The 16,571-nt window shown below is 37.2% G+C and overlaps 2 protein-coding genes across 2 annotated transcripts; one reads left to right on the forward strand and one right to left on the reverse strand.

Moving 5' to 3' along the window:
• Window positions 1-393: 393 nt before the first annotated feature.
• Window positions 394-3,316, forward strand: LOC122534107 (phospholipase A1). Its single transcript, XM_043664426.1, has 2 exons — window positions 394-792; window positions 1,212-3,316. Exons 1-2 carry the CDS (start codon window positions 477-479, stop codon window positions 1,961-1,963), a joined length of 1,068 nt encoding a protein of 355 aa, XP_043520361.1. The 5' UTR covers window positions 394-476; the 3' UTR covers window positions 1,964-3,316.
• A 1,465-nt stretch (window positions 3,317-4,781) lies between these two features.
• LOC122534106 (T-box protein 2-like) lies at window positions 4,782-15,350 on the reverse strand. The gene is made up of 5 exons (XM_043664425.1): window positions 14,931-15,350; window positions 13,300-13,441; window positions 8,213-8,519; window positions 5,965-6,111; window positions 4,782-5,784 (listed from the first exon to the last, which is right to left on the reverse strand). Exons 1-5 carry the CDS (start codon window positions 15,034-15,036, stop codon window positions 5,266-5,268), a joined length of 1,221 nt encoding a protein of 406 aa, XP_043520360.1. The 5' UTR covers window positions 15,037-15,350; the 3' UTR covers window positions 4,782-5,265.
• Window positions 15,351-16,571: the final 1,221 nt, after the last annotated feature.

Here is a 16,571-nt window from a genome sequence, read left to right on the forward strand (position 1 = left end):
TCCTTTCATAGTCTTTCCATGCATAGTCCGTGAATAATTTCAGTTGTTCATGTATCCGAAGATACTAATCATAACAATCTCCGAACACGTGCTACCTAGTAAACGACGGTTAGGAAGAAAACAGGTTTCTCTACTCACATATAGTCCCAAGTTCACCGTACGATCTCTATTCAATTCACCGAAAATTACCATACTCATTATAGCCTTACGACATGCCACGCTGTATCGAAAGTGACTCCGCCAAAATACACAGGAAACGTCGACATTCTTATTTGTAGTTCTCATATTTCTCATATCGATGACACAGATTAAACTCGCTGTTCCATCCCTTCCACTCATTCCCTTATTGTCTAACAAGAATCGTCAGATGAGACAGGTGGGAGTTCGAAGGACAGGACGACACTCGAAGAATTACCGTGCACTCAGTCAGTTCTCCTGTCGCTGTGATCACGATTAAACGCTCTGGCATCGCAAGAATGCGAGTGTCAACATTGAGATCATCGGTCTTCCTGTTCACAGTGTTCTCTGTCGAAATTTTTGCAACTGCGATCAAAGAACCGCGCGGTCCCATTCAAGAGGCGATTCAAAATGGTGTCGCGGCGCAATACGATCGAAAAGATTGCATCTGGAGACGAGGAAATGACAAAGATTCGTGCCCCGATCCTGATGTCAAAGTCTACCTTTATACGTCCGATCGACCAAGGCGTGAACTTGACTCGAGGGAGTCCGACTGGTTGCGGCAAGATTACGACCCGATCAAGGAAAATGTCCTTCTGATACATGGATACGCAGGTTCATTCTTATTTAATCGAATCGAATCGAGTTCTCGATGCAACGAGGAAAATCGTGGTGATACTCCTTGGAGCGTTTCAATCGAACTTTATTTCTTGTTTGATATAATTTATGGTATCTGATTGAGTGTTATTAATTTGATATCGAAATTAGATTGTCGTGGAAACTTAATAAAGATTTTTTCAGATTTCCAGATTATTAGATCTGCTAAATATTATATCATTGCATTATTAATGGACTGCAAATTTTTATGAGAAATTTGAAAATGCAAATACGCACACTTCTCATAATAATTAATAAGTAAAGTAACTTCCTAAGTACTTACGTTCCATTTTCTCCAATATTCAGATATTATTCTTCTACTAGAAAATTTAAATAAATTCATAAATTCTGACACAATTTTCTGTTTCTTCTTTCAGGTGGTGACGACACCCTCCCCATATCCGTACTTCGTGATGCCTACCTCAGAAACGGAAGTTACAACGTGTTCCTAGTCGATTGGGGTGCTTTGTGCGCTCCACCCTGTTACCCAGCAGCTGTATCAAATCTTCGCTCAGTTGCACGTTGTTTGGCAGGCACACTGACCACTTTGCGAAACCTGGGTTTACCCATCTCGAGAACAACCTGCGTGGGACATTCGTTGGGTGCACACATCTGTGGAATCATGGCGAACTTTCTACTGTTCAGGATGCATCGGATAATCGGTCTAGATCCGGCCAGACCTCTCCTACGTCCTGGATATGTAAATCGTCTGGACAGCGGGGACGCAGATTTCGTCCAAGTGATTCATACGAACGCAGGATACTACGGAGAAGGTGGTCGCATGGGACACGTGGATTTCTGCGTGAACGGTGGCAAAATGCAGCCGTTTTGCGAGAATACCTCGAATTATCAGCTGTGCAGTCACGTTTGGGTTGTCTGTTACATGGCCCAGAGCATCGATAACAGCGGACAGAAGTCGATGGCCGAGCCATGTTCAAGAAGGTGTCCTTCTGGGCCAAGAATTGCTCTCAGGGCCGGCGAATACGTAGCCATGGGCCAGCATACGCCGGTCGGAACTAGGGGCTCTTTTTGCTTCACCAACAAACATCCACCGTATTGTCCTAAGTATAATAACGGACGCGGCGACGAGAGATGCTGCGTACACGAGGATAAATCTGTCACGTTTTAGTGACAGAATCGCGAAAGTTGTAGGAAAAGTGGAACATACAAGACTGTACATAAAACACGAAGTAAGTAATATAGAATGAAACGAATTAATTCAAAAGCATTGATGATCAACGTGGTTGGAAAAATACCGTTTTATATTTTCCTGTTTGTATAAAAACTGATTAGCGTATCTTTTACCTCCTTTCATTTCTGGATTATATCATATCAAGACTTACGGTTGATTACGCTATTAACTTTTAACGACATGATTATATCAGAGTCTAGTTAAGGGACAATCTGGTGTTAATAAAGTTAAAGGAAAGTCTTGTATAAAATAATTCAACAAATTGAAAGGAGAAATTGCATTGGAAAGATTTTTAGTTAAAAAAATTTAGTTAAAAAAAAAACGTGATGAACACTTATATAGTGAAAAATGACCGAGTCAAAATCACTTGCAAATACGGAGCGTAAATATGTCGTGTGTTTTAAATTCATTGATATCAGGATGAACGTAAACTGTATCTAGATTAAACTTACTCGTTCCTTAATCGATGAAACATACAGGTGCTTGAAGACAAATCGATTTTCGTACGGTATCGCAACGCGTGTAGTCCGATTCTGGAATGTGATTACGTATTCAAACGTGATACGTCCGGAAAAATGTTACGCTCGTGACCTATCAATCCCGTTAACCGTTCTACTGAACTTTTATAAATGTATTCACGACAATGTCCAACGAACAGGTAACAGCCTTTTTTCGATCGTAGAGCGCCGTTATGCAATCGACTATTCCGATGATTTGCACGTTGGAACAGCGATAAGCAATTCTGCAACAAAAAGATACGTTTATTACGTACGTACAAATGTAAAAGAAAAGATGGTAATTTTTTAAAGGCGTTTCGAAAAGACATAAAATTTTTATCGGAGGAATTAAAGTGCAAAGAATAAAGAAAGTTCATAAGAAATATTCGTATATCATTTACACTATTCTGATTACTTAGTATTATTAAAGATACTATCTTCATCTTGCTATATATTCAAATAATAGATATTCAAATTATCATTTCAGCAAATCTTATCATTTTTGTTCAAATTTTTGTATTAATAATTTAATAGAAAAAAGTTCTAAGATCTTTAGGATTCTATCCTAAGAAATGAAAGAAATATTTGTCTAATAAGTGAAATAGAAAACAAAAATAATCTTTAAATCAACTGTGTTTAAAAAGAAAAAAATAGCATAACAATGTAACAAAGTACAATTAAATTCATAAGAGACAAATATTTAAACAAGTATAATTCACACTGAACAGCACTGTATAATATGTAATATAAAACATGCAAGAGCTAAATAAAAAATAAAACAAATAAATAAAAATAAATAAAAATACAAAACTGAGCATTTCGAATTTCAAACTCTATTCTTAAAAAAACATACTTCAAACTACCATCAGAAACCATTCGCTAGAAAACACAAGAAACTATCTGTTTTTGTACTATTACTATTAACAATAAGCTTCCGACCGACTTCTGGCCCTCATTACGATGGCAAAGTGCTCGACATTCTCACGATGCACAAGTGCAGTTGAACATGCACAATGCTCGAGCGATTTCGCAGGCAAACTCGAAAGAAAGAAAAAGAGAGAGAAAAAAAAGAGCGCATCGAGAAGAGATGGTACGGAAGCTCATCGACAAATCCAGACATGGTAGAGTAGGCGACAAACCGGCGCCCCTCTGGTTCAAAAGTGTTTCAGGAGACACCGATACCAGAAGTTGCCGGGATCTTTGGAAAGGCGACACATAGACGCGACACAATCCTCGACAATAAGAACTCGTGTCTCTACAGACACTTCCTCTTGAGTACCAGTTTATGAAATTTGCCTCTCAAGTTTATGAAATTTGCCTCTCAAGTTTACGAAATTTGCCTAATCGGCTATCAAAATGTCTTTCTACCTAGACTTCCGTGTCTGATGAGAGATATTGACTGATTACAAGGCTATCTTGTTTCACATAAAACACTTGATTTGATTCTCTGAATTACAAATCAGCGTTTCTTCTTCTTTTTTTCACCTGCGAAAGAATTATGAAGTAATGAATTATGAAGTAAGTAAAATTATAAATTATTTCAACTGGAAATTTATAGCGTAGAATTTATAGGAATTATAGAGTTATAGAGTAGCTACTTTAACTTAATAGGATATTGAAGCAATTTTTGATAGAATTTTGTAGAAGATTTTGTAGATTTAGGGTTATTTAAAATTGTGTTTAATTATTATGTTGTTAATAAAATAATTATATATAAAATAGTAGGTAATAATTTTTAAAACGATATAAAAAAAAATATAACTTAACGTAACATTTTATATAAAAAGTAATTTATTACGATGACGCACAGTACAAAAGTCATTGATCAATTATGATCAAACTATGAATCTTAAGTAACAATATTATTAGTAAAAATATTTTGGCATTTCTAGAAACGTAGTGTACAAAATCTAGAGATAAAAATATATAGCATGCACAAGTAGACAATTTCGCTTAATTAATAATTATGTAAAAGGTAATATAACGTAATACTGGCAAACTCCACTTCCCCGCATGCATAACATTTAAAGTATCTCAAACAATCACATGTTTTTACTAACAATAATAATTATATGTGAGGCATTAAATTGTACTTATTTGCAGTCATATTCGCGAATATTATTCGCAGTTATATTAGGCACTTATTTTTCTAATACTTGTCCTCATTTGAATAATGTAAATCTTTCTTCTTTTAGAAAATATTGATTTTTGTTGGTATATAAAGAAAAAAATTCAAGAAAATGTTTAACATAGAATTTTTCTACATTAAAAAAACTTTATTCAAAATATCTTTGGTCCTTTATCAATAATTTCACGAAAATCTAGATGAAAATTTAACTGTATCTCATTATTTACATCTGAGAAAGATTATGATTTTTCTTCAATTTTTTTTCTTTTTGGTAACAATCTGTACACATACGACAAGCGTAGTTCTTTTTTACATTTTTACAAAACTCTATTAAAGTTCTATCCCAATGATATATAATCTACAATAAACTATTAACCAAAATTATACAACTTCGGAGAATTTTTGTTGAATTTTTCTTCCTACATTGAAAATTATACAACTTCGGAGAAAGTTGAATTTTTCTTCCTACATTGAAAAAAATCTTTGGTTTTATTGTCCTTACTTCACATCGTTCACCTTCTCTTCTCAAAATCTTCTAAATCCTCTACTTTTCTTTTAAATAGTCAACAAATTGTTCCACTATTATTATTTTACAGAGATCTGTTCTACAGAAATTATTTATAATGATATCTCGAAAATTGTACCATCGATTGATAGGGTAACTTTGCGAAATTCGATTGCATTGCCACAGGATAAAATAGTTGAAGATAGGCAGGAAAATTAGAAACAGGCAACAAATCCGAGAACGAGGTAGCCATCGTGGAAGACGAATATTGTGGAGAAGAATCAATCCAAGGTCTATGTAATTTTGGTTGTACGTGACGATCGACATCTCCAGATAGCGAATTTCGACGAACCGTTGAGGGAAGAGGACTAGTTTCTTCACAACTACTGACACCGCTGTCATCTAAACTTCCTGTTTCACTGGAAGCTGTTGTTGGTCTTTGATTGTCCACGTGAGTCAAAGATCTATTTGACTCTCGTTCCAAAGACGCGTTCCCATTATCGTCATCAACGTGGTTCGATTTCTCCCTTTCTTCTTGGAGCTTTCTTTTGCATCGTGATTGACCAGAATCGCGAAATCCTTTGGCGAATGGATTGTTATTGATTTTTAGTTGTGTTATATTCTCGTTCTGAAAGCGAGACGTATAAAAATATGTTTAAAAAATTTACGTTGTGAATATCAATGACTCAATTGGAAAATTATTGAGTTGATTGTGTACTGAAATTATATAGTTTAAGAGTTATTGTTAGTTTAGAATTTTATAAAATAATACAGGAGTATTGTAGAAATTTATGTAAATTGACTTTACTTGATAAGCAGTTACAGCAATGAACTCCGTTTCGTTGAACTTGAATGACGAGGCTGGATAAGAAAATAGATCGCACAATCTGATTGCTTTATCGCAACAAATGATCCAAATCCGTGGAACGTACTTATGCATAGATAATAAAACAATCTGTAAACAAAATTTTGCATATTTATTAAAATGGAGAAATACAAAAATTGTATTTCGTACATTAAAAAATAAATTATTGAAAATATTATTATCGAAAATATTACACGTCATAATAGCAAGAACAGCGCAAACGCTGGTGGATAGATTCCCGCTTTTTTATTCGCGAAGAAGAAGGGATTCCCTTCATTCGACTGGCTTGCAGCGGGCAGAATTTTATTAAATTCGTAATTAGTTTGAAGAATCGGCTAAAAGGGCGCCGCTTTGTCGAGATAAGTTGGCGCCTTACTAAGGATGCCGACAACGCTGGAGACAGACGCGATTCTCGAAAACCAGACTGGCCCTTCAACCTTCTCGGAATCACACGCTCTCGACCTATCCAAAATCCTTCATAAACCAGGAGGCTACCAGTACTAACACTTCGATTGCTCGACGTAACGTTAAATTTTAATTTTACGATTACTACGTCTCTGTTTCTTAATTTCCAAGTGATCACCGATCACTGATTTATTTCTTTCCAATTCAAGATTTTCTTCGCGACGAAGCAGAGTTGAAAATAATCTATTGATATTTATTAAATGCGAAATGGCACAAATTACGATCGTATTTACGATCGAACTTTTCTATTGTAATTTAAAAGGAACTTTAACAAATAAAAAGAAACGAAGGATTATATCTAATATTTTAAGAAGTTTAAAAACTTAGAAATGATACATGTCGATACGAATCTTTTCTGTTTAAACTTGAGATATATTCTTTGATGTCAGGAAAATGTAAATCGATCAAAAATAACAGATCGAATTAACGCAGCAAGGTTAATAGATCCAAGGATGGAACTTTGAAGAACCGACCAGTCTCCGCGTGCAGGAGGAACTTTTTCAGGTACTCGAGGCGACGCAGATCCGCAGAAATAATTTCCAGGATATTAGTGAAAAAATGAAAGAACTGGCAAGGGGGCGCCATGAACGAGCCAGCTGCCAGGATTCATCCTGTCGAGGCATAAACAAACTCACTTGCCGAGAGAAAGGAAGGTATATCGATTACAGGGTGTCGTGGAGCGTGTTAATCTTCGTTCTTCACGAACAACGACTGAAACCGACGTACGTACCCAGCAGCCAGTTTGAGTAGCTTAAATCTCAAGACGGTACATGCATGCGGCGTCTGCCCTTTTCCTTTCCAAGATTTTAATCCCGACTACAGTGGTGTCAGGAACGTAGTTTGATTACCTTACCTGGTTAAGAGGGTGTACCCTGTTATTTAGCTGAACTAATTAGGAAAATGCTGTGATTCGCGGCCAGGAGAAACAAAATACGTCTGGCTGAATACAGATCTGTCGAACGTTAATAATTTCGCGTCTGTGATTTGGCAAATGAAGTTAGAATAAAAAAAAGATGAAATTGAAGTCAATAAAAATGGAAAAATTTAAAGCGCAAGCATTACCATAGTATTTAATAGAGTACAGAATAATATCAGTACATCACAAAAAAGAATAATTAGAAAAAGGAGTATCCATGACAGGATAAAATTTTTTATCAATATAAAGGATGGTAGAAATATCGTCGTTAAAAAGAAACAAATATCGGTACGTGGAAAGAAGTTTAGGAGCTAATTGGCGGAGAACGAAGTATCGCTCTGGAATTCTCTAACTGGAGGTTCTCTTTTTTTCTCAGTAGGCCCTAATCGGAAGTGAAACAAGTAGTGAAGAGGGTGGATCCGTGTGTGGCGACCTCCCGCATGCGACTCGAGCGAGGAGGCAAACCATAAGCCTAAACCAGAAACGCGCAAAGAAAGAAAAAGATGAAGCGCGTTTAAGGACACGCTGGCCTGTCCAAACACGGGACATCTAGATAAATGCACGCTACCGTTTTCCTTTCCGCATTTCCGTTAAGTCTTTTCTCTCGATAGATCTTTCTTCAATCAAAAAATAAGGATATGGACCAACATTTTCGGCAATTAACTTCCTTAACTTTCTGTCAATAAATGTGTGTTTAAAAAATCAACTGCACAATGAAAAGGTTCTGCGTAATCATTTGTCACAGAAATACTGCTTAAACTTTTTTATTCAATGATATGAAATTATTAACAGGTAAGAAAAGATACTCACGTTATTTTTGGGGTCGGCGACGTTGTTAGTCAGCTTCAATTTATCGAACTTAAGCGACTGCTGCATCCAGTGCGCACCGGTCGCCGGACTATCCGGATGCAGGTAAATCCTTCGATCGATTCGTGGCTGTGTTTCCGCTGGACCGGCAGACGACCATTTTGCGTTCCCGCAAGTTTTCTTCAAACCGCCACCACATCCGACGTACTTGTGTCGACGATCGGACGCCGGCTCCATTTCCAGGAGAACGTAATAACGAGAGCGACGCTCTAATCCCGTGATCTTCAACTGAATCAACGGGAACATTCTTCTGCGAATCATAAATTTTGTTTAATAAATTGGAACTTCTCGAAAAATTACTCGTTTGCTAAAAGCAGTTTTAACGAGCACTCAAGTATTTGCTAAAATTATCGGAAGTTTTTTTTGACATTAACAAAGGAGTATACAACAAATCCACGTCACTGTGACATCATTTTCTATTTAACAATCTCATTGAAGCTTTGTTCTCATATTTCGAGCATTACCTGAATGGACTCCAAAAGACCAAAATCAACCAATTATTAACGGCAAACCTGTTTCACTAGTCCCATAAGTGCCTCGAAAAGAACAGACTTGTTAGTTTCCCGGCGTCATTCACGATGAGTCAAATGTGCTTTTTGCGCACAGGTAACGTAAGCAAACTACAAGAGAAAACGAAAGGACAAGAAATTCCCAGTCATTAACGTGCCAGCGACGAGTGGGCGTCGCCGAACCAAAGACTCGAACTGTTACTTCCTGCGACTCTTTAAGAGCTTCTACTATCTCTCGATCCCAACTGTAAGGTTTTCCCCTCGTGTAAACATTTCAAACTCGCAGATAATCCCGTGAGTAAACCACAAAGAATCAATCTACGGTGGTTCGGACGGTTAGCATATTCAATTACGGATTTTCAACCGCCATTTTACTCGTTTGTTTCTTTTATTTACTTCTACCGGACAGAAGATAAACGCTATTATTTTTGTAATATAAAGAAGTTATTTTCAATTATAACAGTCATGTTCCTTCGTTGTGAAACTATCAAAGGAATTTAATAAATTTTGAACCTCATATGTACATATACATCGATGTACAGATTAGCGAAAGCACTTACGTTTTCACTTTCAATTACAGCATCTACCTGACTGTTCCGTTTCCATTTAAAAGTTTAACTTACGAGAGGATATGTATCTGAACTAATGGACGCAATTAGCAGTGGAAAAATCCACAACCTGTATCCACTTTCGAAATTAGTATCTATTCGAGTCCTTCACATTCGAAGCATATTTGAAGCCTTAAGTGAAGAATCGTGTAAAATCGTCACCGTCCTTGATGAACCCAAGTTATGGAATACAGATAGTGAAGAATACTGAAGTGCATAGATTGAACATGATTAACAACGGAAAATTTTCCAAGTTTCTGCAATCGTGAAATCTGGAAGTTATAACTATCACGAGGATCATCGTTACTTGACGATTATTCATGAACTGAATTCGAATTGCATAAAATAGTGAAATACTTGATCTTTTAGTGTTCATTTAGGAGGTACGAAGTTATATATCTCCAAGATCGACACTATGCTGCACGTTGTTGAATCCACTAAAAGTGGCGCCCTTATAAGTGGAGGATTACGTCGTCGCGACGTCTGCTGGAAGACCCGTGCGCCGATGATTTGAACGTCTGGTCCTTTTAAAAAGCCCCTCGACGTTATCGAACAAGAAGATAATGCCGTTAATAGCGCGATACAATAACGCGTGCAGAACGGCAGCACGCGCCTCGCTTTTCTTTCATCTCGTTGATCAGATGAATCGAAAAGTCACGTGGCACGATTTAAACATTGTTAGTCTTCGTACTTGAACGGCAGCTCAAATTATAAATACATTTTCGCTCACGCAATCGATTCGGGTTTTTTTTTTTTGTTTAATCAATTTCTTAAACTGAAGTTTCGTGAAGACACCGGAAAAAAGTAACTTTCAAAACATACTTTATTTCATTTTATTTTACGTTCTCCGTGTAAATTAGATTCTTTCGTTCACCGAGATAGAAACTTGCATCAATATTCGCAATCTGCTTGAAAACTAGTTACAAATATTCCAAAAAAACCTATTACTGTATCATTAGATTCTATTAGAAACGTAATGATCTGAAGATAAATTGTTTAACTTTGGAATATTTTATGTCATTTCATTCTGTTACCAATCTCTAGACCGTGGATTTTTATGCATTTAAGGGAAATTTGAACGTGCTAAAAAGCATAGATAGAATGCATGCAATACACAAAAATATATAAAGTATCCAAAACTGCGATATTTAACAGATGAAACAAACCTCTATCACAAAGTACTAATTTGCATAAAAATCCGCAGTCTATTAATCTCTATCAGGAAGAATATAAACTAGCCTAGGTCGAATACCCTAAATTTTAGTAATCCAACATTACTAAAATTACTATACCACTTGTTAATTAAGACTTCATTGAACCCCGACAAATGTCGACCATGAGCTCGTGAACTCCAAAAAAATGCAGCGAATCAATGGCAAAGCGTGAAAGTAATTATTTCCGCTTTGAAAGAACAGTTTATCGTTTTATGGGGGAGAATGCGAAAGAGCAAAGGCGAACAAGACATCAGGATTGCATTTCTGCAACGCACATTTTCTCCGTGAACCTATTCATTGGCTGTGATGCAAAGACGCCAAAGATAGGAAAGAGGATGCCGATCGTAAAGAACAAAACGAGAACTGCAATCGAGGAGCCGCTAAAAGGGAACGAGGAGAACAAACGAGTCGATCGTGTCACGGAATACTGATTGGTCAGACATCGAAGGTCTGAAACGGGATACACATGGTTGGCACGTGGTGTTTTCGCTGCGGAAGAATTGTAGCTGGACCGGAAGGCACGAATATGTGGATGGACAAACACCTTCGTAACTATTGTTCAAACCTAGACCGCCCACGAATCACGTCGGTGACTAGTCGTTTCTTTTATCTTGTTTATTCGTGAAATGTTGCTTCTCACGATAGAAGGCAGAACCGAATCTTTGAAACAACGTGCCCACCTCGATTGTGGAAAGATAACTTTATTTATCTAAACTCTGTCAAAAAACGAAATGTTCACATATGTATAGGAATTCACTATCTTGATTGTGCTTGCCATTTACGACTTCTCACTCAAATGAAAATAATTCGAACAAGAAGAATTCGTGTTCGCGAATGTATCATCGTTGTACCTTCGAAATTGAAATTCTGAATTAGTTACGTTTTTATAAGGATTAAGGATCCCCAGATAGAAAACTTGAAGGTTTTAATTTAAGAAAAATTTGTCCAAGTGACCTTTGATATCAAAAGTTATCCGCTTAAATCTATCGTGCCGCATTTGATTAAATTCGAGATAAATTTCGCGCGCATACGTAAAGGCAAAGAAAACTTATTTGTATTCCGTAACGCGTAAATGTCAGAAGATGAACGGACGTTACGAAATATTTGAAGAATCTTGTCGCGTTCACATCACGTTGGCGTTTCCCTCCCCTTTGATTTCCGTGTTCACGAAACGAAGCCATCTGACTGACATCAGCGAGTTATCTAGCGCGAGAGACAACGCGAAATTCTTAGTAATCTTATCATAGATACGTAGCTACGCCCGCGTATCTGAAAAGGAGTAACCGGTAGCTCGATCGTTTCCGGCCGGAAGTCGTGATTTGTCCTGCATCCGTCCGGTCTATACGACTTTTTCCGCAAAATCTACCTTCATAGAATGATTCGGAGATCGGTGTCATCGATAAACGCGAACACGTCGTTACTTTGCGAACCTTACTTTTACGACCTCTCTCGACCACCTTCCGTGAAACTAATCGCTCTGTCGTCATTTGAAAGTGCCTCTTCTTAAAAGCGTCTACTTGCCTATTCTGAGAAGAAACGACGCGTATGACATAAACTATGTGTATAACATCATCAAACTTCGGTCATTTGAATTGATGGATGATGACCAATATTGAAAGTTTATTGTAGTTGAATCTGGCATACACAAGATATACATTTCAATACAATCTCAAGCTCAGAGAAACTTGTACTCGATATATAAATACTAACTGCTTAGAACAGTTAATGCTCGGAGATTATGTGATTTACAAAGGGAAGTAAAACGAAAACGAACAAAAAAACATTGGTTAAGAAGTGAAAACCGCGGAAACAATCGAGGGTCGCATTTTTTCAGGTGGAGACAGACAGTAAGGATTTTAGAAGCGACAGAGGGTGTGGTCTCATGGCGCCTAACAGACCGTTCCAACCCCAGTGGAATTCATAGTAAAAAGTTTCGCTAACGCGTGGTAAGAAAAGAAGGCACTGTTGTTACACCTTCGTTCTCACTTTCGATAATAATTGTTAAATTAATTTAACGTTCGTATGTAGAAATATTTTAACCTTTTACACTCGACTATCCCTTCTGAGGGGACATCCTATCTAAATCTAGCTAACAGCTCGGACTTCCTCTTTTTATAATCATAACAAACGTATACATTTGGTGTTGTATGATGCGATGTACAATAGTGTATTATCTGAACAGACGCCTAGAGTGAAAGCTACAATATAACGACGTAAGAAAAACAAAAGAATTTCAGAAGAAGAAATTTCTGAAGACAATCCTGAATCAATTGACACTCATTAAAATAATGCATATAAACTAGACTTCTTGTTGCTTCTTACGATAGTTTAAAAAATAGTGGAGAATATTATTTTTCCAGAGATTTAAGCTGTGTATCATTAACTCTTGTATATATTATACTTGGTCAAGCAAACCCGCAATGCACGTTGATGATTGCTTTCAATTTAAACGATATCACATGTTGGAAAGATATGATCCACAAAATTTCGTTAAATACCATTTTGAATGATTATTTCCAATGTTGTATCATTTTATTTGAAGTGATGATGCTTCGTGAATAAATTGTTGATAGATGATACGTGCAAAAAAAGTTTTCGAAGGCAAAGGGTTAAAAAAATATCTAAATATATAATAAGCAAACTTTTACCAGAATCACACATTTGAAACATAAATATTAAATTATAGCTTGCAGGCTTACCGGCCTCCTTTTGTAATAACCATTTCTGTGGTTTCCGTGTGAAATTTCTGCCACAATTCCCGATTTTGCAATTCAACATTTACATCTGGAGACAGAGGAGGTCCTCCCCTGAAATTTGGTACCGATAGATTCGGCATGTCCTCTAAAACAATGTTCAAATAAAATTCTTATTAATTTCTACTTAATTTATTTCTCATTTCTTAAATAAATCACACCAGACTTCTAAAATGTATTTTCTTTGACATATTATTTTTTTAATTGTAATCGTTCCTAACCGGAATCCAACCGGAGACACTTCCAACCAGATCTCCTGTGAATCTACAGAACCATGACTCTCGTAAGAGATAAAAAAAAAAAAAACGAATAACCGATGCAACACCATTGCCGACAAATCAAACAGAAGGACAATATTTTCGCGGCGACAGAAACGAAACGAACCGTTCACGCAAAAAGAAAGGCGGAAAAGAAAAAAGAAGATGAAAACAGTAAAATCTTCTACTAAATCATTATCCTTGTAACCTTGTCCGCCCAGACACTGGTCGAGCGAAAGAGGGACAAGAAATTGCGCGGATGAGGTAACTCGAATACCAGAAAGAACACCTTTTCCAACTAGATCTATAGGGGCGTCATCGCTTGGCCGCATGAATGATTCGCCCTGCACTTGTCTCGCGGTTCTGCGGTCGAGGTATTAGGCCCCGGCTAGGATAATTGCGGCCATCGGTTCATCTTCTTTCTCTTCCTGCCGAGAGGACGGCCGTTGTATAGCGCAGATAACGATTGTCCGCTCGACCGAAAGTCGGCGCCTTTCATCTTGTCCCCTAGAAGAGCTCGCGCGAATCTACGTCGCCTCCGCGGGCAAACTTAACACGCATTATACGTATACTCTTCAGACAGGGTATTCTTCATCATTTCTCATCACGTGGGACTCCACAAAATCAAAGAATCACACACGAAGGTGAACGACGACGAAGACTGAGATGTTTAAGAGGTTCGCGACTACATTCCATGCGACTTTAATTGGATCAATTGAAGAGATTGCTATGAGAGGTCGGTGTCGAGATCGGATGGAGAGGCAAGGAGAATTTTTTGAATTTATATTGAAATCATTTTTGATATTGAAATTTTGGTTTGATTTTGAGTTTGAATATTGGAATTTTGGAGTTTGATTTTTGGTTGTTACAAAAATAACCCGTTCGTAGACAAACGTGTGGAATGAATGTTTTTTTTTATTACGCGTCTGAAATAAGATAAGATTTGAGTAGTAATATAAATGGATGGATCTTTCTAAGAATATCGGAAATAATCAAATGACAATGATCAAATAACAATTCGTTGAATTTATAAAATTAATTAATTAATTTTAAAAAAAAAGGCATTTAATTTAAAAACTAGAAAGAAAAAATGAAACAAGATATATAAAATTTGTTTACGATTAACGATAATAAAAATTAAGATTCTAAAAACTACACCAAACGTCAAACTGCAACAGGAAACTTTTACAATATCGAAAAGAAATTCTACATTTAAAATTCAACACGTGTAACAAAGTTTCGACATTAATTAGCAATATCTGAATCAACCTACATTTATCACAATTTAAAATTTGAAGAAATAAAAAAAATCTTACACACCTGGTCTGTGTTTTCGGAGAGCCAGCTCCTGCTGCCTGTAAAGCATCTGTTGATGTTCCATCAGCTGTAGTTGCAATTCCATTGGCACGACCATCATCGAATTCATGTTTCGATCAACGAATTCGTTTCTGTCTGCTGCGTATCACTTAGTCGCACGATGTCACCAAAACATCGAAAATTCGTACAAATTTCTATCCGTTCGAAGCTTCCCTCGTTGAAGCTTACTAGTGACTGAGGATACACTTTGGAATTGTAGAGACGACTCCGTTGCAACGATTCATGCTTGCATTCGATGGTTCCTTCTGTTATTGGTCGATGCTTTCTCCCCACTATAGAAGCGCCGCGCCCACGCCGGTCTTATTGGTCGATGCAATTCCAACTTGGCTACAAGTAGCTGCGAAATATATCGAAACACCCACGATGCAATCGCAGATTAATGAAATTTATAAAAAAAGAAGCACGGAAATAGATAGTAAATCAAAATTAACGCCAAATATATTGCGCACAACAGTCAGATATTTCTATTTTTTCTTAAATCTCTTCTTCATGCTTGACCATCTATTTGAAATGGATTATCCTTTTTAAAATGTAGGCTAATAGACCTTTTTTCACTGTTTACAATTGTTAATATTGCACGGACTGAGAGTGACGTGATTGTGATATACGATTTTTAACGATGGCCGTGTTATATGACTTTCAAGTTGTAAATTCTTAACAAAGCTTGTCGGCTCTTCGTGGAAATCGTTTCTAAAAATAATCAATCGTTATAGCGTTAAATCATTCGAAATCATTTAAAATCAGTTCCATTCGATTAATGCTCGTCTTGAATAAATCAATTTGATTTCTGTATCGTTCAATTGATTGACATCAACGTATTAACTATACGATAAATAATAAAGAAATGTCACAAAAATTACCTTTGCTATTCTTAAAAAAGAATCATCCTACAATCAAAGAAATTAAACGCTTAAACCGATCAATTCTATTCGTAGAACATTTAACGAAAATTCTCGCAAGAAAAAAAAAATCGCACGTCACGCGCGAGTTGAAATCGTAATATCGCGCGTCTAATTTGCGCGGTCAATCGGCGCGTTTGAGACGTTCAAGTTACGCACACTTGTGTTAGCACACGATAGCATTAAGAAACGATGCACGCCGGGTTGTTAGGTACAAGAGAACGGAGGAATCGTCACCATAAATTACGGAATCCAGGCGAGCAGACGGCCGTTAATAGTTTGTTCTCGAGTCTCGCGACGAGACGAGGCGAGAAGATAAAATCAAGAATCCGTCTGCGGTGCGTCGGCGGTCAAAGAGGAACGGAACGAAACGGAGCGCCGCGAGATACAAATCTACGCTTTTCTCGCTCTTTTTCTCTCGTCTACCACCGTTCTTGCCCCTGTCGTCGCTTCGCCTTTTTCTTCACCATAAAAATGGTCCCCTCACCACCTACGACGCCGGTCATCGTACCATTGAAATGGGTTCCGGATTGTAGATTAACTGTAAGCGATACTCACAACAAAACGCGCGCGCGCACTTTTACCTGACAGCTCCGGCTGCCTGTAGTCCTCCTTTTTTATGACGTCTCTCAATTATGTCGTTGTAATCGTTCCGACAATTAAATTTTCTATTCATTAGATGGGA

The sequence above is a fragment of the Frieseomelitta varia genome, unplaced genomic scaffold (assembly GCF_011392965.1).
Source record: "Frieseomelitta varia isolate USP_RPSP 00005682 unplaced genomic scaffold, Fvar_1.2 scaffold_576, whole genome shotgun sequence".
Classification (NCBI taxonomy): Eukaryota; Metazoa; Arthropoda; class Insecta; order Hymenoptera; family Apidae; genus Frieseomelitta; species Frieseomelitta varia.

What these genes read in the sequence shown, in the direction of transcription:
- LOC122534106 (XM_043664425.1), bottom strand. Translation starts at nt 15,036, where the DNA reads ATGAATTCGATGATGGTCGTGCCAATGGAATTGCAACTACAGCTGATG. An exon ending in GTTATTACAAAAGGAGGCCG is followed by an intron (nt 8,520 to 13,299) that starts GTAAGCCTGCAA and finishes TATGATTCGCAG; the next exon opens with AAGAATGTTCCCGTTGATTC. An exon ending in TTGCTGTAACTGCTTATCAA is followed by an intron (nt 5,785 to 5,964) that starts GTAAAGTCAATT and finishes TCTCGCTTTCAG; the next exon opens with AACGAGAATATAACACAACT.
- LOC122534107 (XM_043664426.1), top strand. Translation starts at nt 477, where the DNA reads ATGCGAGTGTCAACATTGAGATCATCGGTCTTCCTGTTCACAGTGTTC. An exon ending in TCTGATACATGGATACGCAG is followed by an intron (nt 793 to 1,211) that starts GTTCATTCTTAT and finishes TTCTTCTTTCAG; the next exon opens with GTGGTGACGACACCCTCCCC.